The sequence below is a fragment of the Balaenoptera ricei genome, chromosome 3, assembly GCF_028023285.1.
Source record: "Balaenoptera ricei isolate mBalRic1 chromosome 3, mBalRic1.hap2, whole genome shotgun sequence".
Taxonomy (NCBI): domain Eukaryota; kingdom Metazoa; phylum Chordata; class Mammalia; order Artiodactyla; family Balaenopteridae; genus Balaenoptera; species Balaenoptera ricei.
In genome coordinates, this window is record NC_082641.1 from 56,158,190 (window position 1) to 56,183,773 (window position 25,584).

At 36.3% G+C, this 25,584-nt stretch overlaps 1 protein-coding gene across 4 annotated transcripts in view; it reads right to left on the reverse strand.

Annotated features, from left to right (window-relative positions):
• Window positions 1–341: 341 nt before the first annotated feature.
• The window catches only part of LOC132363651 (survival motor neuron protein), a 43,920-nt gene continuing 18,677 nt past the window's right edge, over window positions 342–25,584 (reverse strand). The window contains exons 6-10 of one of the 4 annotated variants that reach the window (XM_059919336.1): window positions 25,139–25,219; window positions 23,909–24,019; window positions 14,211–14,261; window positions 5,952–5,977; window positions 342–700 (exon numbers count right to left, since the gene is read on the reverse strand). In XM_059919336.1, coding sequence (XP_059775319.1) covers window positions 14,214–14,261; window positions 23,909–24,019; window positions 25,139–25,219 — 240 coding nt within the window. In that variant the 3' untranslated portion in view covers window positions 342–700; window positions 5,952–5,977; window positions 14,211–14,213. Of the gene's footprint in view, window positions 717–5,951; window positions 5,978–14,210; window positions 14,262–23,908; window positions 24,020–25,138; window positions 25,220–25,584 lie in introns of all 4 variants that reach the window. The other 3 variants (XM_059919337.1, XM_059919338.1, XM_059919339.1) reach the window with 3 other exon arrangements.

Genomic DNA, 25,584 nt, shown 5'->3' on the forward strand with positions numbered 1-25,584 from the left:
GCCTGGGCAATCATGTTAGGCAGTGTGCATGAGGAGGGTGTGGAGGAGGCTAGAAGAGAGGCAGACAGATAAGAAAAGGTGCAGGAGGAGAATGACAATATGACATCCAAGCAACAGAACACAGCCTTGGTTCCTGACTGGCCAGGTCCAGTCCTCTGACATTCAGCTTCAGCTAGGCTTTGTTCCCTAACCTCGGATCATCAGCAACATTGTTTTACAGTTGGTTGTATCTTTACAATACTACCCTTTACCCAAATAAGCCTGAGTAGTTTTCTCTACATCTTTAGACAGACTCCAACCTACCATATATATTCCAAAGAAAAATACTCAGATAGTCAAGGTTTAAAAAAAAAAAAAAAGTTATTTATTTTTAAAGGCATTAATAAAAATCTTAACATACTTACTAAGAAAGTTATAATATACAAACGGGTTCAGTTGTGATTTTGACAGATTGAATTTCTGCACTGTGTGTGACCTTGAATTTCTTTTAATCACTCATATTTCCATTGTTCAGTTATTCAAACTGATTATTCCCTCAAAATAGCTAACTGGTTATTTAAGCATAAGTCACATGCAACAAGGGGAGATGAAGATGACATGCACCCATCCAAGTGTTCATGAGGAAAATGATGAAACTTCTGTTCACATTGACCAGGGCGCATCAATATACCATCCTCCTTGGGAGAGAGCTGCACTGAATCTGAAAGATAAAAAGTCTACATACAATTATGAAATTTAAAAATCTATTTTCTTATAAAATCATAAAGAAGAAAACAGAAAGCAACACACTCATCATGGTAAATAAAACTAGAATAAAAATATGCCAGTGTAAAAAACAATACTAATTTCAATCTTTATGGGATAGTTAGATATTTAGACAAATTAATTGTGAAATTCATGTGAAGGAATAAATGGGCAAGAGTATTTTTTAAAAAAATTCTTAAGGAGCACTGGTATTTGATCTGTCCTAACAGAATTTAAAACATATTAAAAACAATGATCAAAATTATGTGTTAAAAAAATAGTGATTAGAACAATACAAACAATATTCTATAACTACAATAAAACTAGAAATTAAACCTAACTGAAATTAAAATTAACCTAAAAATTAATTAACTGAAATTAATTGAAATTAACCTGAAATTAAAACATTTCTAGAGTTAAAAACAAAATTTTGAAATTTGGAATATCTAGAAAATAAGAATTCTACAGAATACAACTAAATTGTCAGAGAAAAATTTATGGTCCTGAAATATCCATTTTAATAAACAACAGATAGGAAGAAAATTTTTAAAAACTTCTAAGGAAAGCAGAAAGTGGAAATTAATCCCGAGTATATCATCTGGACCCAATGAACCCAATTTTAATTTTTGAGTTTTTTTTTTTAGATCTTAGTTCCCCAACCAGGGATTGAACCTGGGCCACGGAAGTGAAAGCACCGAGTCCTAACCACTGGACTGCCAGGGAATTCCCAATTTTTGAGTTTCTTATTCGATCAGTTCTAACTATTTGTCCTTACATTCATGACTCACTCTTAGAGGTCTGCCAAAGAACAAAGAGAAAATTTCTTTATTTAAAAAACTAAACAAATAAAACTCCTATCTTGCAATTATGCTGTAACTCTACTGGACTCTTTTATAAATCTACAATATAGAATCTTAGTGATTTTATTATCCCTTATCTTGAAACATTTTGTTATTCTTCATCTCAGGATATATTTTATTTTAACTCATTGTGGTAGCCAGTCTTCAAGATGGTCCCCAATGATTCCTGCCCTTGTCTCATCCCCTCCAGTTGGCTGTGGGCTGCACTTACGTCAAAAGGATAGAAAAAGGTGGAACTGATGGTGTGTGATTCAGAGACTAAGTTATAAAAGTACGTGTGGTGTTGCTCATTCTATACTGGATCACCCAGTCTGGAGAAGCCAACTATCAGTTTGTGAGGACTCTCAGGCTGCCTATGGAGAACCCCCGGTAGCAAGAGGGCCTCTTGACAACAACCATCTGGGTGAGCTTGAAGCAGATTCTCCAGCCCCAGTAGAACTCTGAGATGACTATTGCCTTGAGGCTGACAACCTGATTTGCAGCCTTAGGAGAACCACCCACCTCAGCTGCCCCTGCATTCCTGACCCACAGAAACTAAAGATAAATAAATAACTATTTGCTGTTTTAAGGTGCTAAATTTTAGGGTAATTTGTTACGTAGCAATAGATAATACATTCACCAGTGACCTCTAGCTATGCATAAGAAAAAAGACTAAAATAAGGACATGAAAGGATGGAATCACCTAAAACGATGATGAAATAAATCATTAGTAGTGAAATAAAGCATCACTATTACACCATCCTTCAGTTTTCTTATTCTGTTGCCCAAAGTACTGGATTATCTTTCAAGAAGTTTTAATGGAACTATGGAGACACAATCCTTGTATTCTCTCTCTTTTTTTTTAAAGCTTTCCCTGAACACAGTTGAGAATTCAGACTTTTTCATTTTCTGTCCATAATAGCAAAGAGAACAAAATCGACAGAGAAAGTCATTTCAAAATTATTAAAGCAATTAGAAGATGAATGTAAAGGGATAGAGAGTAACATCTAGGCCAGCGGCTGGAAAAGTATGGCCTAACATATTTACTACCTAACCCTTTAAGAAAAAAATTTTGATCTTTATTCTGGACCAATAATGGTGAAATTGTTCATGTAAGTAAAGTCTCAGACGATGAGTCTTCAGATGACATATTCTACTTAGGTGAATTTTCCCAAACTCAAGAAATGATATACTTTTTTTTAAAACTTTTTATTTTATATATTGGAGTATAGTTGATTAATAATGTTGTGATAGTTTCAGGTGTAAAGCAAAGTGACTCAGTTATACATATACAGGTATCTATTCTTTTTCAAATTCTTTTCCCATCTAGGTTGTTACATAATACTGAGCAGAGTTCCCTATGCTATACAGTAAGTCCTTGTTGGTTATCCATTTTAAATATAGCAGTGTGTACATGTGAATCCCAAACTCCCTAACTATCTGTTTCCCCCACCCTTCCCCCCTGGTAACCATAAGTTCGTTCTCTAAGTCTGTGAGTCTGTTTCTGTTTTGTAAATAAAGGAACTGATATATTTCTCAGGACAAAAAAGAAAATATGGTAGTATCATTTAGTTAGTCCTTCAACAGGAAGGACTTCATTATATAATATTTTATGATTAAAAACCTGAACCATCCCATTTTGCTAAAAGGACATGTGACAATATTCTTTCATCTTTTATAATGCTTGTACACTAAAATTTACTTACAGTTTGTGGACAGATATGGAAGACAGATGTGTAAACAAAGTAATTGGAAGGTAATAAATATGTAGAAATGAAAAACAATAAGATCATTCTAACTGGTATCTATAAAAAAAAATGAAATGTTTTGCTATTAGGCAACAAAGAGGATAGCTATCATCTGTCTATCCAACAAATAGAAGCTTTCAAAAGTACTGTTTTGACGAACCAAGTGCATGAAGAATCAAGGTAACGATAAGCTAGAACACAGCAGAGTTGCATTTGAAATTTAGAGTCAGTCGTGGATGGATGTAGAGACTGTCATACAGAATGAAGTAAGTCAGAAAGAGAAAAACAAATATCGTATATTAACGCATATATGTGGAACCTAGAAACATGGTACAGATGAACCAGTTTGCAGGGCAGAAACAGAGACACAGATGTAGAGAACAAACGTATGGACACCACGGGGGGAAAGCGGCAGGGGGAGAGGGAGATGGTGGGATGAATTGGGAGATTGGGATTGACATGTATACACTAATATGTATAAAATGGATGACTAATAAGAACCTGCTCTATAAAAAAATAAATAGGGCTTCCCTGGTGGCGCAGTGGTTGAGAATCTGCCTGCCAATGCAGGGGGACACGGGTTTGAGCCCTGGTCTGGGAAGATCCCACATGCTGCGGAGCAACTAGGCCCGTGAGCCACAACTACTGAGCCTGTGCGTCTGGAGCTTGTGCTCCGCAGTAAGAGACGCCACGATAGTGAGAGGCCCGCGCACTGCAATGAAGAGTGGCCCCCGCTTGCCGCAACTGGAGAAAGCCCTCGCACAGAAATGAAGACCCAACACAGCCAAAAATAAAATAAATAAATAAATAAATAAAATAAAATTCAAAAATTCAAAAAAAAAAGAAATTTATTAGAGTCAGTATTTATAAGATAAATATATTTCAGGTTCATGCATAACAGCCAATGAACAGTTAGTTGCATTCAAAGAATATTATCTGATTTGGAGATATATATAAACATTCAATACTAGGAAAATACATAATAAAAATTGGGGTTTGCTGTATTTAAATTCTCATTGAAATTGCTAACAAAACTATTTTCACTCTTTATTCTGTAAACTGTAAAATGACTTGAAATTACATAGAGTCAATTCTCATTATTCATGGCGGTTATATTTTTAAAAGTCACCACAAACAATGAATTTGTGAATACTGAGCCATTACTCCTAGAAGAAACACAGGGCTAGGTTCCTGCAAGCCTCTGGTCACATTACCAGCTGATCAGTACATAACCTTATGTGTGTTTCTGTTGAAAGACACACTATTTCATATATATTGTTGATTCAATAACACTGAACTCATAGCCAACAGCACTACAACTCATGCCTGAACACATCTAACACATGTATTCTCCCTGTAAGGCACATCACAGCCTTCTTGCACTTGGGAACATTAGATATCACTACAGCACAATACTTGGGGGCTATTTTAAAGAGTGAAGTCAAAAGGCACAAAAGACAGAAAAATGTAAAAAGCGCAGAACTAAATAGATTGTGAAAATGACCTTTGTTTATAGTATGAAAGCTGAAACAAGAAAACAGGGCACTACATTTTCAGCTTTATCTCAGCTGAAAATGTCTGTCAGGTGACTCAAATTTTTCACCCTCTGCATGTGTCCATGAATGATGGTGAAAGCTCCACAAATAATGACTTCGGGATTACAGATAAATTTTAGCAAGCTAGCAAATTTGCAAATATAGAATCTATGAATAATGAGGATCATCTGCAGATAAAATTTTATAAGCAAAAGTTGAAAAGAGAAAGTAAGCACAAATATCTAAAATGATAATGGAAAAATTACCACATAGGTACAGGAAAAAAATTAAACAGCAGAAGCATTAGAAGAAAAGCCTGAAAAGGCGGGATGATTCTGACTATATGAAAATTAAGCACTATGACTACATAAAAAGCAAATATTTCTGTCAAAATGACAACCACTACAACCATAAGCAAGGCCAAAATAAATGACAAGCTAGGAAAAAAGTATTTGCAACTCATATCACAAAGAATTCTTGCAAATCAAAAAGGAAAAACACACATCCCAGTTGAAAAGTAGGCAAAGGTGATGTTTCTCAAGTTTTCAGAAAAGATACACAGTTCTCTTAAATACAAGAAAAGGTGAACTTCACAATAATAAGATAAATAAATTATAAATACAATGAGACAATCATTTCCAACTATTAGACTGACAAAGATCCAAAGGTCTGATAAATTATTGGCTAGACTGTGGGAAACAGCGACTCTCATACAATGTTGGTGGAAATGGAAATTAATACAATCTCTACTGAGAGCAATTTGGCAAAAATCTTTTAAAATTATAAATGTGTATCTTCTTCAATCCAGGAGTTCTAATTCTAGAATCTAATTCTTGATTCTAATTCAATCTATTTAGATAATCTTAAGGATGTATTCAGACAAAAAGAATTATGTAAAAGAACACGGACTGTAGTATTAAATAGCAAACAACTGGAAGCAACCTAAGCTTCCATCCGTAAGAGCTCAATCAAATAAGTATGGTACAAATCTATATATAAGAATATCTTGCAAATGTTTAAAACAAGACAGTTTTACATACTGATATGAAGTGTTCTCCAAGAAATACTGAGGAAAGAGTACTTACCTATTATAAAGCACTATACGAATTACCTATAAAAATGGAAAAATAAAAAAGTTTAAAGGAGTTAGATGATAGATATAGCTTACCAAGTGTACCTTCATTACATATTATTTATTTTTTACCGTCAGTAAATGTACACAGCACAAAAAGAGAATACAAAAGAGTATACTGTGAAGTTCATAATTCAAAAAGATACATGTACCCCTATGCTCACAGCAGCACTATTCACAATAGCCAAGACATGGAAACAACCTAAATGTCCATCGACAGATGAATGGATAAAGATGATGTGGTACATATATACAATGGAATATTACTCAGCCATTAAAAAGAATGAAATCATGCCATTTGCAGCAACATGTAAGGAGCTAGAGAGTATCATACTGAGTGAAGTAAGTCAGAGAGAGAAAGACAAATACCATATGATATCACTTATATGTGGAATCTAAAATACAGTAAGTCCCCTGCATAACGAATGAGTTCTGTTCCAAGAGCGTGTTCGTAAGTCCAATTTGTTTGTAAGTCCAACAAAGTTAGCCTAGGTACCCAACTAACACAATCGGCTATATAGTACTGTACTGTAATAGGTTTATAATACTTTTCATACAAATTATACATAAAAAACAAACAAGAAAAATAAAACTTAAAAAAATATTTTTATTTATGTATGTATGTATGTATGGATGGATGGCTGGCTGGCTGTGTTGGGTCTTCGTTGCTGCCTGCGGGCTCTCTCTAGTTGCGGCAAGCAGGGGCTACTCTTCGTTGCAGTGCGCGGGCTTCTCGTTGCAGTGGCTTCTCTTGTTGCGGAGCATGGGCTCTAGGCACACGGGCTTCAGCAGTTGTGGCACGTGGCCTCAATAATTGTGGTGTGCAGGCTCAGTAGTTGTGGCTCGCGGGCTCTAGAGCGCAAGCTCAGTAGTTGTGGTGCACAGGCTTAGTTGCTCCGCAGCATGTGGGATCTTCCTGGACCAGGGCTCAAACCCATGTCCCCTGCATTGGCATGTAGATGCTTAACCACTGTGCCACCAGGGAAGTCCCCCAAAATAAAACATTTTTAATCTTACAGTATAGTACTTTGAAAAGCACAGTAGTACAGTACAGCAGCTGGCATAGAGGGGCACATTCACATCTTTGAAAGTCTGCAACTTGAAGGTTCGTATGTAGGGGACTTACTGTATGACACAAATGAACCTATCTATGAAACAGAAACAGAATCACGGACATAGAAACAGACTGGTGGTTGCCAAGGGGGAGGGGGTTGGGGGATGGATGGAGTGGGAGGTTGGGGTTAGCAGATGTAAGCTTTTATATATAGAATGGATACACAACAAGGTCCTACTGTATAGCACAGGGAACTATATTCAGTATCCTATGATAAACCATAATGGAAAAGAATAAAAAAAAAAAGACTATATCTATGTATAACTGAGTCACTTTGCTGTACAGCAGAAATTAACACAACACTGTAAATCAACTATACTTCAATAAAAAAATATTGATTAAGAAAAATAATTTGGGGCTTCCCTGGTGGCGCAGTGGTTGAGAATCTGCCTGCCAATGCAGGGGACACGGGTTCGAGCCCTGGTCTGGGAAGTTCCCACATGCCGTGGAGCAACTGGGCCCGTGAGCCACAATTACTGAGCCTGCGCGTCTGGAGCCTGTGCTCTGTAACAAGAGAGGCCGTGATAGTGAGAGGCCCGCGCACCGCGATGAAGAGTGGCCCCCACTTGCTGCAACTAGAGAAAGCCCTCGCACAGAAACAAAGACCCAACACAGCCATAAATAAAATTAATAAAAAAAAAAAAAAAAAAAAAGAAAATAATTTAAAGGAGTAAGATGATCTATCAATATCTTACCAAGTTTAACTTAATTACATATTTATTTTTTTACTGTCAGTAAATGTACACAGCACAAAAGTAGAAAAAATACAAAAAGGTACACTGTGAGGTTTCCCTCACCTCCCTGTGTCTTCCAGTCCCTCTTCAGTAGCAACTAGACTATCGCCGTGAGATGATAATCAACGCACATACATGCATACATGTAAATGCATATTGACACAAATGGCAGGTAGCATAATACACACTGTTCTGCACCTTACTTTTTTCATTTAAATATATTTTCCTATCAGATTGCTATACATAACAAGCAACAATGTAGTTTAAGAAAAACACACACACAGAAAGAATTAAAAGAATAAACTGAATAATGTTCAAAAACTGATTCAAACTATTTTAGAACTTTTACTTTATAACATGAATAACGATGGAGAAACAAATAATTTAAATAAACTATAACAAGTAGATACTCTAATAACGATAAGTGTAAAGGATGAGGGCTTTAGTAACTATTTATTCTTTTGGGGAAGCAATATGACAACATATGATGATCTACAGCACTATTTAGATTCTGAGGCCCAATACATGAAACTAATCAACAATTCACAAAAATAATTCTATGGAACTACAAACAAAAAAAGCCCAAAATAGACCTACTACTGTCACAGAGAAGTATATATACATATACACACACACACACAGACACACACACATATACACACACACACACATACCAATAACCCCAAATTTGGCATATGAACCTTATGTACTTGAGAGATAGAGTGTAATATCATTGTTTAGCACATTTTGTTTTAACCATCACAACAGATTAATCTTTCAGAAATCATCCAACAACTGAAAATTAATTGTTCCAAAATGAAAAGGTGATGCGATGAACTGTGCCATCCAACCTAGTATTCAAGAAAATGATAGGGCTTCCCTGGTGGTGCAGTGGTTGAGAATCTGCCTGCCAATGCAGGGGACATGGGTTCGAGCCCTGGTCTGGGAAGATCCCACATGCCGCGGAGCAACTGGGCCCGTGAGCCACAACTGCTGAGCCTGCGCGTCTGGAGCCTGTGCTCCGCAATAGGAGAGGCCGCGACGATGAGAGGCCCGTGCACCGCGATGAAGAGTGGCCCCCACTTGCTGCAACTAGAGAAAGCCCTGGCACAGAAACGAAGACCCAACACAGCAATCAATCAATCAATCAATCAATCAATCAATCAATAACCCCCCCCCCAAAAAAAGTTTAAAATCATAGCCATTGAGATGTTTAAAAAAAAAAAAAAAAAGATAAAATGTTTGTTTAAAAATAGGAGGAATAGCTGGTAGTGTACTTGTTTTCCTGTGATAGGTTATAAAACTGGGCACAATTTACGATGCAACTGTTTCCAGGCATTGGGCAACAGAGAGCACAGGGTGAGATTCTTGAGAAAGGGAAACAGGTGAGCTTTGCATTCACCTCCTTTGGCTGGACACAATTTCCAAACTGCAGCATGAAAGGTGGAGCCTGAGTAGAGAGTACTGTTCTTCCTGGGTGGGTGGAAGAAACGGAGATTGGAGTCTAGGCTCTGGAATAAGGCAGCTGGAATTTGAGGAGGTAAGGTCTAGAGAGGAGGGACTTAAAGAGAAGGAGCCCCAGAAATCTGTGTAGGATTTCCACTTAGGTCCTTGCACATGCAGGACAAGACTCCACAGAGCCTGGCAGAAGCAGTTGCTGGGGGGCTAAGAGCTGGAGAGAGAGTTCTGAAGTCATACAGAGTTCTACCACTCACTATGTGGTCCAAAGCAAGTCATTTGGGAATAATAATAGTAACTAACTTGAGAGTGCTATTAAGATTCAATGAAATCACAATGCCTAGAAACACATAGTAATCATTCAAAAAATATAGCTATTATTACTTGTAAAGGGAAGAAAAATATGATGTGATAGTTTCTAGTTTCCTGTACAAAAAAAACCCAACTAACACAGAGCTAAGAGTCTACTGAAACGAAGTTCTATAAAGTAAGATTTTTTTTTTTACAAATTTAATTTAAATTTTTATTATAAATTTTACAGTAAAAGTAAAATGAACAACATCCTAGAAGTCAAAATTCTACCTACAGGTAATGGCAAGAGTAGGGAAACTACAGAGTCCAAATTTTACCAAACAACGTACAACTTTCCAGATCAGCAGCTTAACTGGAAAAAACATGAAGTCTGTAAGCAAACAAATTTCAAATCAAACCCCTGCTCCCCTAACTAACAACTGAGTGGTATCAAACAAGGTAGCTATGCTATCTTTTTATATATATATATATATATATATATATATATATAAAATAAGATTTTATTTACTCTTAACCAGAAGTATCTATCTGAACACAAAGACTCATTAATATTCAGGTACACTGCTTCACATCTTTCTTCTTCTGCCTAGAAACCAAGTTTTATTTAAAGTGGAATGCAGCTCAACTCTAAATTATATGCCATTTTAAAATGTAAAAGGTCAATTTACGTGTCACAATAACTAGTGATGAAAGGATCAGAACTTCTAAGCTCAGAAAATTACTTTCTCCTACAGTATGGAGGTTTCTTAAAAAACTAAAAATAGAGCTACCACATGATCCAGTAATCCCACTCCTGGGCATATATCCAGAGAAAACTCTAATTTGAAAAGATACATGCACCCCAATGTTCATAGCAGCACTATTTACAATAGCCATGACATGGAAGCAACCTAAATGTCTATTGAAAGATGAATGGATAAAGAAGATGTGATATATACATATACAACGGAATATTACTCAGGCATTAAAAAGAATGAAGCAATGCCATTTGCAGCAACATGGATGGACCTAGAGATTATCATACTGAGTGAAGTAAGTCAGACAGAGAAAGACAAACATCATATGACATCACTTACATGTGGAATCTAAAAAAATGATACAAATGAACTTATTTACAAAATAGAAATAGACTCACATAGAAAACAAACTTATGGTTACCAAAAAGGAAAGGGGGAACAGGGATAAGTTTGGAATTTGGAATTAACAGATACACACTATTACATATAAAACAGATAAACAACAAGGACCTACTGTATAGCACTGGAAACTATATTCGGTATCTTATAATAACATATAATGGAAAAGAATCTGAAAAAGAATGGGTATACATACATGTATATGTATAACTGAAATCACTTTACTGTACACCTAAAACACTGTAAATCCAACTATACTTCCATTAAAAAAATTTTTTAAAAAAAGAAAAAAAGAAGAGAAATTAGTTTCTCCAAAAGCTTCTCCAACTATATTACTTGGTGTCTTCAAAATATGTTACATATATAATCTCAGGACAATAGCTGAACCCACAAGTAATAATAATTTAAAACATTCCTGTGCAAAAGAGTACATACTATATGATTGCAGTTCTAAACTAAGTAAAACTAATCTTTGTTCATAGAGGTCAGAATGGTGATTGCCAGGATAGGTAAGTGTGGTGAATGACTAGAAAGGGGTACAAAGGAACTTCTGGACTGAGGGAAATGTTCTTTTATCTTGATGTAGTAACAATGGTATACGTTCTCAAAACTGATCAAACTCTTCACTTTAAATCTGTGCATTTTTTAAAAAGGTTTATTTATTTATTTAATTTTTGGCTGCGTTGGGTCTTCATTGCTGAGTGCAGGCTTTTCTCTAGTTGAGGTGAGAGGGGGCTACTCTTCGTTGCGGTGTGCGGGCTTCTCACCGCGGTGTCTTCTCGTTGCGGAGCACGGGCTCTAGGCACGAGGGCTTCAGTAGTTGTGGCACGCAGGTTCTAGAGCGCAGGCTCAGTAGTTGTGGCGCACGGGCTTAGTTGCTCTGCAGCATGTGGGATCTTCCCAGACCAGGGCTTGAACCCATGTCCCCTGCATTGGCAGGCGGATTCTTAACCACTGTGCCACCAGGGAAGTCCCAATCTGTGCATTTTATTGTATATAAATTAACCTCGAAAGAAGTATTTGGAAAAAAAAATGAGAGCAATGTAAAAATGTTCTTGAATCCTCTTGAAAGGCCACAATTCATACATAAAAATGATAAAACGCCAAGTATTTTGTGAAATACCTGAATACTGAATGTCTTCTACTGATTGCTATATATAAACATGGATTTCTGCAGAAGCAGGAGTTGCTTTGGTTAAACTTTCAGAATTTTATTTCTGAACTGAATTCACTGTTTTCCATTCACCAAGAGCTTCAAACAACACATAACTTAAGTTCATAACCATTAACCCTGTAGTTTATTTCTGTTAATGGCAACCATACAGAAAAGCTAAACTTACAACATGACTTTGATAAAGTAATCTCTGGCTGATCCTTTAATGAAGGTACTCTTCAAATATGACATCTCACCTTCTATTTGCCTATCTTCTGAATATAGGTACAGACCATGGAATTTTCCATCTAGGATTCTTCATAACCACAAGGACAATTACTACAGTGAAAGCCAGAAAACAAGCTGTTTTGACTTCATTTTCTCTCTTCTTTGACATTCCCTCCAATCTGTGCTCTAAGCCCATTCTAGACTTCAAAAAACTGTGCCAGATATGGTAGACATGATGAAGAATGAGATGTAGTGCCTTGCCTCTAATGACAGAGGAAAGACAGATATATAAACCATAAAGATAATATACTGTGAAAAACTATGTAATAGAAATAAGCAGAGAACAGATTCAAAGAGGGGAACTTACATGGATGGAGAACAGATAACAGTGGTATGACATTTGGGCTATAGCCTTAGGCCTTGAAACACACTGCCTTAATGCTTCTAGCTTGTGCATTCTCTGCCTGGAATACTTCAGTCCAATTCATCCCCTGCCTAGTTTTTCTATTCTCTTTAGACTTAGCTGAATAACCTAGCTGAAGAACTTCAATTGAATAAAACCGACTTTAATCGAAGAATGAGATACAGGTAACTACACTTTTAAATGTGAGGATTTATATAATTTAAAAAATATCCCTCCCAGGAATGCATAGATTTTGAAAAGATGTTTTTTGAAATTTGCTTTTCAAGGCAACATGGAAACATCCACTAAGAATCATAATGTCCACAACCTTTTATTAAATAGTCACAACACATGAAGTTACCCTAACGTTATGACAGAATAGAATCGAGTACTACATATACGAAGGTATTTACTAATGTTATTGAGAATGCCAAAAGCTACTGAACTAAAGGAACAGTGGCATAACATACAGGCAAACAAGCTGATAGAAAGAATATGTAAAAATATTAAAAATGTGAAAAAAAAAATGTGATATTAAGTGGGGATATATATACACACACACATGCACAAAATACTGATGACAAACATCAAAATATGGATGAATATGGACCAAAAGTGTAAAATAATATGTAAAAAGGGAATACAATAATAGACACATAGATTTTACTAATTTAGTTAAAAATACTGAACATTTTTCTTATGTACTTTTCAAACACACAGAAAATAGAAAAAAATAGTACAGTGAACACCCATATGAACACCACTTAGATTCAATAACAGCCATATATGCTTCATGCACACACATATATACATTTTTCTAAATCATTTAGAAATGTATTACAAACACTGTAACACTTCACTTCTAAATACTTTAGTATGCAAATTTAAAGACATTCTCCAGAAACTACAACACCCTTATCACAGCTCATAAAATTAGCAATAGTTATCTAATATCATTTAAAATCCAGTCTATATTCAAATTTCCTCAACCCCCAAGTCTCTTATAAATAGCTTTTCAAAACCAGGGTCTAATGAATAATGAAGGATGCCACATTGTATTTGGCTGTTATATCTCGTCACTTTTAATCTGGAATAGTTACCCACTCCATGTGATTTTTTCTTTCATGACAGTGACTTTTTGAAGAAAGGAGGCCAGTTATCTTCTACAACATTCCACGTTCTGGACCTCTCTGATCATTTCTTTTGTGGTGTCATTTAACTTGTTGCTCTATCCCCAGTATTTCTGATAAATGGGAAAGTAGATCCTAAAGGTTTGTTTAAATTCCAGTTAAACTTTTTTGACCATAACACTTCATAGGTAATACAGTGTATTTCATACTGCATCTCAAATGAAAAAGCAAGTCTGACTGTCTGATTACAGTGACGCAAAATTTCACCTCTGATTCTAAGGATCTCTTTATTATAAAGGTATGTTTTCCTTTCAATACAACCAACCAACAAGTATTTGCTGAGATGATACTTTGACATCATGAGAATTCTAGAGGGGATTTAGATCAATCTTTCATCAAATAGTTTTTGCATCAAAACGTCTTTAATATTGTTTTACATTAACTTTTCTACTTTTCAGTATTTCAATTTTTAAACATGTATTTTCTACAAACTACAAAATTTATAAAAAAGTAAGATTCTCTTTTATAATGATGGCAGACTTACTCCTTAATTGAAATGTGAGCACCTTCTTTCTTTTTGACTTTGTTTGAAACCCTGTAAGGAAAATAAAGGAATTTAGAAGCATAGAACACGGGAGAAAGTATTTGCAAACGAAGCAACTGACAAAGGATTAACCTCCAAAATGTACAAGCAGCTCATGCAGCTCAATATCAAAAAAACAAACAACCCAATCCAAAAATGGGCGGAAGATCTAAATAGACGTTTCTCCAAAGATATACAGATTGCCAATAAACACATGAAAGGATGCTCAACATCACTAATCATTAGAGAAATGCAAATCAAAACTACAATGAGGTATCACCTCACACAGGTCAGAATGTCCATCATCAAAAAATCTACAAACAATAAATGCTGGAGAGGGTGTGGAGAAAAGGGAAACCTCTTGCAGTGTTGGTGGGAATGTAAATCGATACAGCCACTATGGCGAACAGTATGGAGGTTCCTTAAAAAACTAAAAATAGAATTACCAAATGACCCAGCAATCCCACCCTGAGAAAACCATAATTCAAAAAGAGTCATGTACCACAATGTTCATTGCAGCGCTATTTACAATAGCCGGGACATGGAAGCAACCTAAGTGTCCATCGACAGATGAATGGATAAAGAAGATGTGGCACATATATACAGTGTAATATTACTCAGCCATAAAAAGAAACGAAATTGAGTTATTTGTAGTGAGGTGGATGGACCCAGAGTCTGTCATACAGAGTGAAGTAAGTCAGAAAGAGAAAAACAAATACCGTATGCTAACACATAAAAAAAAGAAAAGGAAAAAAAAAAGAAAAAATGGTTCTGATGAACTTAAGGGCAGGACAGGAATAAAGACGCAGACATAGAGAATGGACTTGAAGACACGGGGAGGGGGAAGGGTAAGCTGGGACAAAGTGAGAGAGTAGCATCGACATATATACACTACCAAGTGTAAAATAGCTAGCTAGTGGGAAGCAGCTGCATCGCACAGGGAGGTCAGCTCGGTGCTTTGTGACAACCTAAGGGACAGGGAGGGTGGGAGGGAAACGCAAGAGGGAGGGGATATGGGGATATATTATACATATAGCTGATTCACTTTGTTATACAGCAGAAACTAACACAACATTATAAAGCAATTATACTCCAATAAAGATGTTAAAAAAAAAAAGAATAGAACACACATTTTATACAGAAGTGAACATTTTGTTTCACATAAGACATTTCATTAATTCTCTTTAACAAAATATCATCAGAAAATAAGTCTACAGCCTTCAAATGTACTTTAAAAGTGACTCCAAAGTAAACAATTATTAGGCTGCAATTAAGAAAGTTTTCTTCTTTCACTAAGTCTGAAGATGTTCCTAAGCCAACTTATATCCTATTTTCTGTCAAATAAAATATATAATGTGTCATACTCATTTATTAAAATAAAACCATTAAAAACCAGTACTCACTAGACAAAAATACTTTAGAAGTTAAAAAAAAAAAATCAAGACTCAAATATTTACTGTTTTTCCTGGTTATACTTAGCACAAATGTCCTACTCCTCTCTTCTCTCTTCCGGCCTCAATGCCTTCTATCCTTCCCTACATATATACTAGCTTTCGACTTCACTATTAATCTATATCTTTGAGGCCACAAGATGTATTAAAGGAGATTTGTTACTAACAAGTACCAAAGTTAGAGCCTGTGCTATGTTATTTCAATAACATTACTCTCATTCATCTGCATTCTGCTAGGACTTCTAGAAAGAGAAAAATGTATAGGTTAAGAGCTAGGCCCAAATCCTGTCTGGCTGCTCTTATGGGAACAGGTTAGTAATGGAAAAGTTGTCAATCACGTATGCTTCTGTGGAGCAATGGTTAAGAATCGCTACCTGAAGGCAACGCTCTCTAAAACACACATAAGCTATTGGAAAACATGACAATGAACAGTAGCTTCTTCTTTTTAATGGTAAAAATTTCCAAGAGACAAAAATGCAAGATCTAGGAAATGGCAATTTGTTTACACTTCTGAATATGAACATAGGTTTATATTTTAATTTATGCAGATATACAAATAATACTGCAAAAAGTAAAGATCATTTCTCTGGAACAAGTTAATCATAGCTTAGCCCTGAATTTGTGGCAAATATACTGGACAAGGCTGCTTTCCTAGGAACTACTGCTTGAACTCACAAAAGAAACAGAAACATCTGCATTTTGTTGGTTAGGACTAGAGTTCAAAGTCTGTTGAAAATCTGCTAGGTTTTAATAACAGTACAATCAAGTATGTGAAATATGAAAGTTTATGAGTACAATTAACCAACTTTAATTTTCATCCAGGTCATCCTTCAAATCAAATATATTCTGAAACGTTAGAACACTCATATTTTTTAACTGCTGCTAGAGTTATCAAAGAAGAAAGCAATAAGGTGTATAACTATTTAAGGCTGTGGTAAAACAAACATTTTCAAGTTGCGCCAGTGGCAATACACATGGAAAGAATTGTGGAAAGGCAGTCAACAGTATCCAAAGCTACTAAAATGTTTAAAAACTAAACTAAAATAAAATGTTTATACTTTCTGACCCAATAATGATAATTCCAGATGTCATAAGGAAATAATCTGCAAGAAGCTTTATATATAAGAATGGTTATCTAATTACCAGAGGAAAAACTTGCTAATGTTCAACATTTAGCAAATGATGAACTTATTCTGAACCAGACTTACTATGAACCAGGCACTATTCCAGATGCTAAAGATCCAAGGTTATAAGACAGACAAGGTCCCTGCTCCCGTGGAGCTCACATTCTACTAGAAGGAGACAGATAAACAGGTAAAGAAAATCATACCAAGAACGATAAATGCCACACAGAGAATCTAAGTGGGGTGATATAATAGAGAATGAGGGCGGATCACTTCTAGCTTAATCAGGAAGATGAAATTTCAGTTGAGATCTGAGTAAGAAGCCAGACAAGTGAAATACAGGGTAATAGCTTTCCAGACTAAAGAATAACGAGTGCAAAGGCCCAGAAGAAGGTATAAATCTGGACATGAGCAAGAAAAGAGGCCAGTGTTGCAGGAGTGTACTGAGTAAGCAGAGTGTGGAGGAACTTCCCTGGTGGTCCGGTGGGTAAGCTCTACGCACCCAATGCCCGGGTTCGATCCCTGGTCGGGGAACTAGATCCTGCATGCATGCTGCAATTAAGAGTCCACATGCCGCAACTAAGAAGACTGCATGCTGCAACTAAAGATCCCGCATGGTGCAACTAAGACCCCATGCAAATAAATAAATAAATACTTGAAAAAATAAAATAAAATAAAATATCACTCTAGCTGCTGTATTCAGAATGGATTTGGCAGGATGGGACATGAAATTTCGTAAGCAAAAAGAATACTTGGGATCTGCTGCAGTAAGGTGAGAGATAATGATGTCTTATCCAGAATATATAAAGAGCTATTACAACTCATCAACAAAAAGACAAACAACCTATTTAAAAAATAGGCAAAGGATGTGAATAGACAGTTCTCCAAAAAAAGATATATAAATGGCCAACAAGCACATGAAAAGATGCTCAACATCATTTAGTCATTAGGGAAGTGCAAATCAAAACCATAATAACTATCACTTCATACCCACTAGGATGGCTATAATCAAACAAGGAGACAATAGTAAGTGTTGGTGACGATGTGGAGAAACAGAAACCCTCACACATCACTGGTGGTTATAATAAAATGGTGCAGTCACTTTATTTATTTACTTATTTATTTTTTAAAGACTTCTTTTTGATGTGTACCATTTTTTTAAAGTCTTTATTGAATTTGTTACAATATTGCTTCTGTTTTATGTTTTGGTTTTTTGGCCGAGAGGCATGTGGGATCTTAGCTCCCCGACCATGGTTCCGCTACAGTGATCTTTTGAGCCAGCAATTCTACGCCTAAATACATACCCAAGAAAACTGAAAACATATGTCCATACAAAATTTTACACACAAATGTTGGTAACAGAATTATTCATTGTAGCCAAAAAGACGAGACAACCCAAATGTCCATCAACTGATGAATGGATAAGCACAACGTGGTACATCCATGCAATTAAAAGAAATGGGGACCCGAACGAACTTTTTGGCCAATCCAATATATCCCGGTTAAAAAAAGAGATGATAGTATCTTGAATGGGTATTAGTGGAGAAAAATCAAAGTGCACTGATTCAGGATCTGTATGGAAATAGTCAACAGAACTTTCTTACAAATTGGTTATAAAAAGCGAAGGAAAGTGAGGAATCAATCAATGCTAATTCCACATTTGTGGCTTGAGAAACTGGTGCTGGCAGTGCATCAATGTCACTGCTTACTGAGATGGAAAGGCTGTGGGAATAGAGGTGTATGACATAACACTGACAGTTCGGTTTTGGCTATATTTGGTTTGAGATGTACCTAACAGACATTCATGTGGTGAGGGAAAACAGGCAGTTGGATAAACAAGTCTCGAATTCAGAGCTAGACATCTGAGAACTTCCAGTACAGACATGCCATTTTAAGTCCTAGAGCAGATGAGGTCACCTAGTGAAAGTTTATAGTTAGAGAAGAGAAGGGGGCTACGGGTTGGGCATAAGGAATCCCACACAGATATTGGGTAGAGGAGGAAAAGCTGTTAAAGGAGTCTAAAAGGAGCAGCCAAGGAAGAAGGTATAAGACTAGTAGATTAAAACGTGTTACTGAAGGCAGGAGAAAAAAGTCTTTCAAAAGTGTAGTCAAATATATTAAAATGTTGCTGAGAGGTAAGAGACATAAAGCAGAGAACTGACCACTGAGTCAGCAATCTGGAGGTAAAATCTCAATACAGGGCTCCCCTGGTGGCACAGTGGTTAAGAATCCACCTGCCAATGCAGGGGACACGGGTTCGAGCCCTGGTCCGGGAAGATCCCACATGCCGCGGAGCAACTAAGCCCATGTGCCACAACTACTGAAGCCTGCGTGCCTAGAGCCTGTGCTCCGCAACAAGAGAAGCCACCACAATGGGAAGCCTGTGCACCGCAATGAAGAGTAGCCCCCGCTCACTGCAACTAGAGAAAGCCGGCACGCAGCAACGAAGACCCGACACAGCCAAAAATTAATTAATTAATTAATTTAAAAAAATCTTTAAAAACAAAAAAATCTCAATACAGTAGGAAAGACAGAAGTCTACGTGACAGGCCTGAAGAGAATGTGAGATAAGGGAGTAAGGAGGACAACTAGAGGTAATTTTTGGAAGAAGTTTGTCTATGAAGCGGAGGAGAGAAATGATGTGATCACCAGGGAAGTTAGAAAGAATATAGTTGAAGTAAATGGTCAGTAAAGTTTTTTTTTTTTTTTTTTTGGCTACACAACGTGGCATGGGGGACCTTAGTTCCCCAACCAGGGATCGAACCTGTGCCCCCTGCAGTGGAAGTTTGGAGTCCTAACCACTGGACTGCCAGGGAAATCCTGAACTAAATTCTTATAGAATGTCTTTATATATAGAAAGATGAACATAAAAACAATACATTTCTTATGAGCACTCATATATACCTGAACACAGAGAAAGAGATTTTGATAGGCTATACGGCAAACTAGTATCAGTGGTGACCTCTGGAGAAGGGTAGAAGCTGGGCCTGGCTTTTTTTTTTTTTTTAATTTTTATTGGAGTACAGTTGATTTACAATGTTGTGTTAGTTTCTGCTCTAGAGCAAAGTGAATCAGGTTATACATATACATATATCCACTCTTTTTTAGATTCTATTCCCATATAGGTCATTACAGAGTATTGAATAAGAGTTCCCTATGCTATATAGTAAGTTCTTATTAGTTATCTATTTTACATATAGTAGTGTGCATATGTCAATCTCAGTCTCCCAATTTATGGGCATGCCTTTGGTCACCAACAGGATTTTTGTCTCACCTTTAATTTTTGAAAATTTTACAAGGTTTTACATTTATCACTTGTAATTAACAAATATATATTTTTAAAGGATACAAAACAATGTAAATGGTATGAGGACAAAACTATATTTAAAAAGTCAGTCATGTAAGACTAAAGAGATATGACAACAAAAGGTAACATGTGGCCCTGGATTGAATTCTAGATTAAAAAAACAACCTTCTTTTGTTGTAAAGGGCATTCATAAGACAACTGGCAAAATTTGAATAAGGACAGTAGATAAGATCATAGTATCAGTATTAATCGATTTAAGTTCCTGATTTGATAACTATATGGTGATTATACAAAAGAATGTTCTTGCTTTCAGGAAATACATAGTGTATTTAAATGCTAGGGGCATCGTATCTGCAACTGATTCTGAATAGCTTCGGGGGGAAAAATACAGATAGATACAGAGAAAGAGAGAGAAAGAGAGAGGAGAGAGAAGGAAAAATGAAATGAATGAGAATGAGAAACCTAAAGGGGTAAAAAGTTGACATTTGGGGAACCTACACATGGAAATTCTTGTACTATTTTTGCAACTTTTCTGTAAGTCTGAAATTATTAAAACAACAACACACTTGTATTTTGTTTTGGTTACCTACCAAAGCTGAACCTTCACATACCATGTGATCCAGCAATTCCACTCCTAGGTATATACCCAAGAGAAATGAAAACGTACATCCACACAAAAACTTGTACACGAATGTACGTAGCAGCATTATTCATTACTGCCAAAAAGTGGAAACAACCCAAATGGATAAAATGTGGTATACACAACAGAGTATTATTTGGCAATAAAAAATGAAGTACTGATACATGCTACAACACAGATGGATCTAGAAAATATTATGCTGAGTGAAAAAGGATACACACAAAAGATCACATACAGTACAATTCTATTTATTCAAAATGTCCAGAATAGGCAAATCCAAAAGAAGACAGAAAGTAGTTTAGTCATTGCCTACTGCTGGGAGGTTGGGGAAAATGAGGGTTTGTGATTTTCTTGGGGTTGGGGGTTAGATAATGAAATTATTCTAAAATTGATTGTAGGGACTTCCCTGGCGGTCCAGTGGTTAAGACTCTGCACTTCCAATGCAGGGGGTGCAGGTTCAATCCCTAGTCAGGGAACTAAGATCCCACATGCCGTGCAGTGTGACCAAAAACAAATAAAATGAAATGAAACAAAATGAAACGAAACGAAATGAAATTAAATAAAATAAAATTGATTATAGTGATGGCTACATAATTGTGAATAAAAACTAAAACCACTAACCTGTGGTTTCATACACCTCTATTCCTGCACTTTAAATGGGTGACCTGTATACCATGTAAATTGTATCTTAATAAAGCTTACTTATTAAAAATATTTAATAGCCTCAAATTGGAAACAAACCAAATGTCCATCAACGGTTAAAATGAATAAACAGATTATGGTATATGTATACAATGGAATGAAATACAGCTACAACCACACACAACAATGTAGATTAATCTCACAAAGTGCTGAGCAAAATTAGCCAGCCATAAAGGAGTATATGTGTGATTCTATTCACAAAATTTAAAAATTTGATGACATTGTAAGTCAGGAAAAGGGTTACCCTTAGGAAAGGGATTGGTAATGACTGGAAGGGGATAAAAGGAAACTTTAGGATTGTGGTCTTTTTCTTGATATTAGCGCTGATTACACAAATGTGGTCACTTTGTGAAAATTCATCAATCTGTAGACTTCTAATATGTGTACTCTTCTGCTTGCATATTTCAATAAAAAGTTTACACTAACAACAACAGCCAAACAAAGCCATGAACGTTTGCATAATATGAACCTGAAAACAAGGCAAAATATGGTGCATCTGGGTACTAGAACTATGGATGGATTTTGCCCCCTCTATCTTTCCTGTCTAAAAAGTTTAAAAGTAAACATAACTTATGCCAATACTTTACATATAATTATTTTTCAAAATACAGTTGGCCTTCTGTATCCACAGATTCCACATCTGCAGATTCAACCAACTGCAGATCAAAAATATTAGAAAAAAGGAATTCCAGAAAGTTCCAAAAAGCAAAACTTTAATTTGCTACACACCAGCAACTACTTACATATCATTTACATTGTACTAGGTATTATAAGTAATCTAAAGACGATTCAAAGTAGACAGGAGAATGTGTGTAGGTTATATGCAAGCAGTATGCCATTTTCTATAAGGGATGTGAGCATCCCTGAATTTTGGCACCTGCAGGGATCCTGGAGCCAATCGCCTGCAGATACCGAGAAACGACTATATTTCATAATTTACAGAAAACATGCAGAGAAATTTGAAGTGCAGAAGGGGGAAGCTTAGAAAGTTATCAGATGACTGGTCTCAAAACACATTACGAACTATTAATTTAGTTTCCATTATCATTTCGGTCATTAAAAGGGGAACTTCATCATATCGTACAAATATATCAGGGTTATACAACAGCTGAAGAGTAGCTTTAAAGTAAGAATATTGGTGGAGGAATGTACAGATGATATACTTATAAAATAATTACATCTTCAAGTCAGTTGTTTAGTTTCTTCTATATATTAGTTAACTAAAAATTCAAGTATCACATCATAATCTTAGCATGCCATATTAGTTTCATTTTTAAAAAACTTTAAAATTTCCTGCTAAATTACAATAGAACATGTGTGCAACAGATGGATGCATAAAACGAGAAGTTTGGAGCCTCAGTCCCTAAGGTCCAGTTTGGCATTTATCACACCAGACTTTCACTGTGCACAAAAATAACCTATTTTTTGGTCTTTCTTTTCCTTTTTTTTGGGGGGGGGGGGCTGGGGGAGTGGGGGGTATTATCCTTTCTTTTTCCATCTCCTACAACCCATTTTATTTCAAATCAAAACAGAAAGACTAATGAGATTGGAAAATAATTTAGAAAAAGTTTCATTAAATTAGAAAATGTACACATTCGTCCCTTGATAGCCATGGGGGATGAGTTCCAGGATACACCCCCATCCCGCCCTGCCACTGAACACCAAAATCTGCAGATGCTCCAGTCCCTTATATAAAATGGCACAGTACTTGCAGGTAATCTATGCACGTCCTCTCATATACTTTAAATCACCTCTAGGTTACTTATAATATCTAATACTATGTAAATAGTTGTCAGCATGCAGTAAATTCAAGTTTTGCTTTTTTGGAACTTTCTGGAATTTTTTTCCTTCAAACATTCACAGTTGGTTGAATGCATGGGTGCAGAACCCATGGATACAGAGGGCCAACTGTAATAAAAATAACCTAATAATATGAAAGGTTTTTAAATGCACTACAACTGTACTTAGTGGGGACAATACACGAGTAATTTTAGCCTTAGATAGCTGTATTGTTTAAAACTGTAAGGTACAGACATACCTTGCTTTATTGTACTTTGCAGATACTGTATTCTGCACAAATTGAAGGCTGGGGCAACCCTGTGTTGTCAGATAGTAGCTAGCTTTTCTCAGCAATAAAATATTTTAAAATTAAGGTATGTACACTGTTTTTAAGACATAATGCTACGTACGTACATAATACGTACTAGAATACAGTATAGTGTAAACATAACGTTTATATGTACTAGGAAACCAAATAATTCATGACTTGCTTAATTGTGACACTCACTTCATTGCAGTGGTCTGGAACTGAACCTGCCTATAGTTTTCAACTCTTAGGATATACCTAACATAAGAAACCACTTTTTAGTCACAAACGAAACAAAGTCACAAAACCACAAAGTGACTGTCAGGAAAGATGCTGAGTGATCACTTACCATATAGTAACCAGTATGATAACCACTCATGTACCAAGAGATTAACATACTTCCCAAAGCATCAGCATCATCCAGAGAATCTGGACATATGGGAGGTGGTGGGGGAATTATCTGGAAAGAGAAAGATACACTTTAAAATCAGTAGACAAAAACATAAGGTCTGGAAACCTATTTTATGTACAGAATGCTGGATGTTAGTTGTATCTTTTCCTACATTCCATGTCATCTCCTAGTTAAAATTTTTTTAAAAATCTGGGATTTGGAGAAAGCCAACCAGTAACAACAACAAGAGACCAATAAAATTAAATTGAACAAGAATCAAAAGGCAACAGGTCACATAAAATATTTAAACATTTTGCTTTCATTAGACCTATTTTTCTGTGCCATTATGAAGCTATAGGTAAAAACCAAGGATAAATACTTCCATGGTTTTCCTCAAAAAACACCCACACAGCGTTTCAAGTAAAAGTTCTGGCTAGAACATCTGCACTGCCCCCACCCCAACGCAGTCTGCCAAAAAGTGTCTTTGTATTTTGCCTATTGTTGATATCTAAAAGTTTGCCATTAGATATCCGGACAGTCTACATGATCAGACCATGCCTGGAAGGGTAAAACATTAATCTTAAGGTATGGTGTAATTAAATCCTTTTGGATAGGCGCTATCTCCCTTAGAATGAGATACTGCTGCCAGGAAGGAAGGATGAATAATATGGGCTATAAGAGGACTGAGTCTGGGTAGCAGAAGGTCATTAAAAACAAAAACCCTGGGACCTCCCTGGTGGCACAGTGGTTAAGAATCCGCCTGCCAATGCAGGGGACACGGGTTCAAGCCCTGGTCGGGGAAGATCCCACATGCCGCGGAGCAACTAAGCCCGTGTGCCACAACTACTGAGCCTGCGCTCTAAAGCCCGCGAGCCATAACTACTGAGCCCACGTGCCTAGAGCCCATGCTCCGCAACAAGAGAAGCCACCGCAATGAGAAACCCGGGCACCGCAAGGAAGAGCAGCCACTGCTCGCCGCAGCTAGAGAAAATCTGCGCACAGCAACGAAGACCCAACGCAGCCAAAAATAAATTTAAAAAAACCCAAAAAACAAAAACAAAACCCTGAAGTTTAGTCCAAATTTTTACCCATCAGAACTTGGCTGTGACATTTCCGAACTACCTATGTTCTGCTAAATCCCAAACTGTGTATGAAAGCAAAGTTTAATCTGAATTCTTTTGCACTTACTGGTGGTCCAGAAGGAAATGGAGGCGGCCAGCATGACGGGAAGGGTGGCGGCGGCGGTGGGCCACTGAATTTTAGACCTGGCTGTAAAGAACATTTCAAAGAAAGACCAATTTAACAGTTTCAATATGTAAAGAGCAAAAAAGAATTCAATGTCAAAAGAATCGAAATAATTGCCCAGAATAATATCTATATTATTCATATCAAAAAGGTTAAATAGAATTTCACGTACCAAATGCTGAAGTCATATAGACTCATAAATTTAGATTTTTCTCGTTTCCTTTCTATGTAGACATTCAGACAGTAAAGCCAAAGTAAGAAAAATTTAAAATTACCTAATAAATCAGAGACCGTACACTCAGCAAGACATTTCCATCATAAAAGACTGTATCTCCCGCAATTTCATTAACTAAATTGCATAATCTATTGGACGTCCTTTCACGTACATA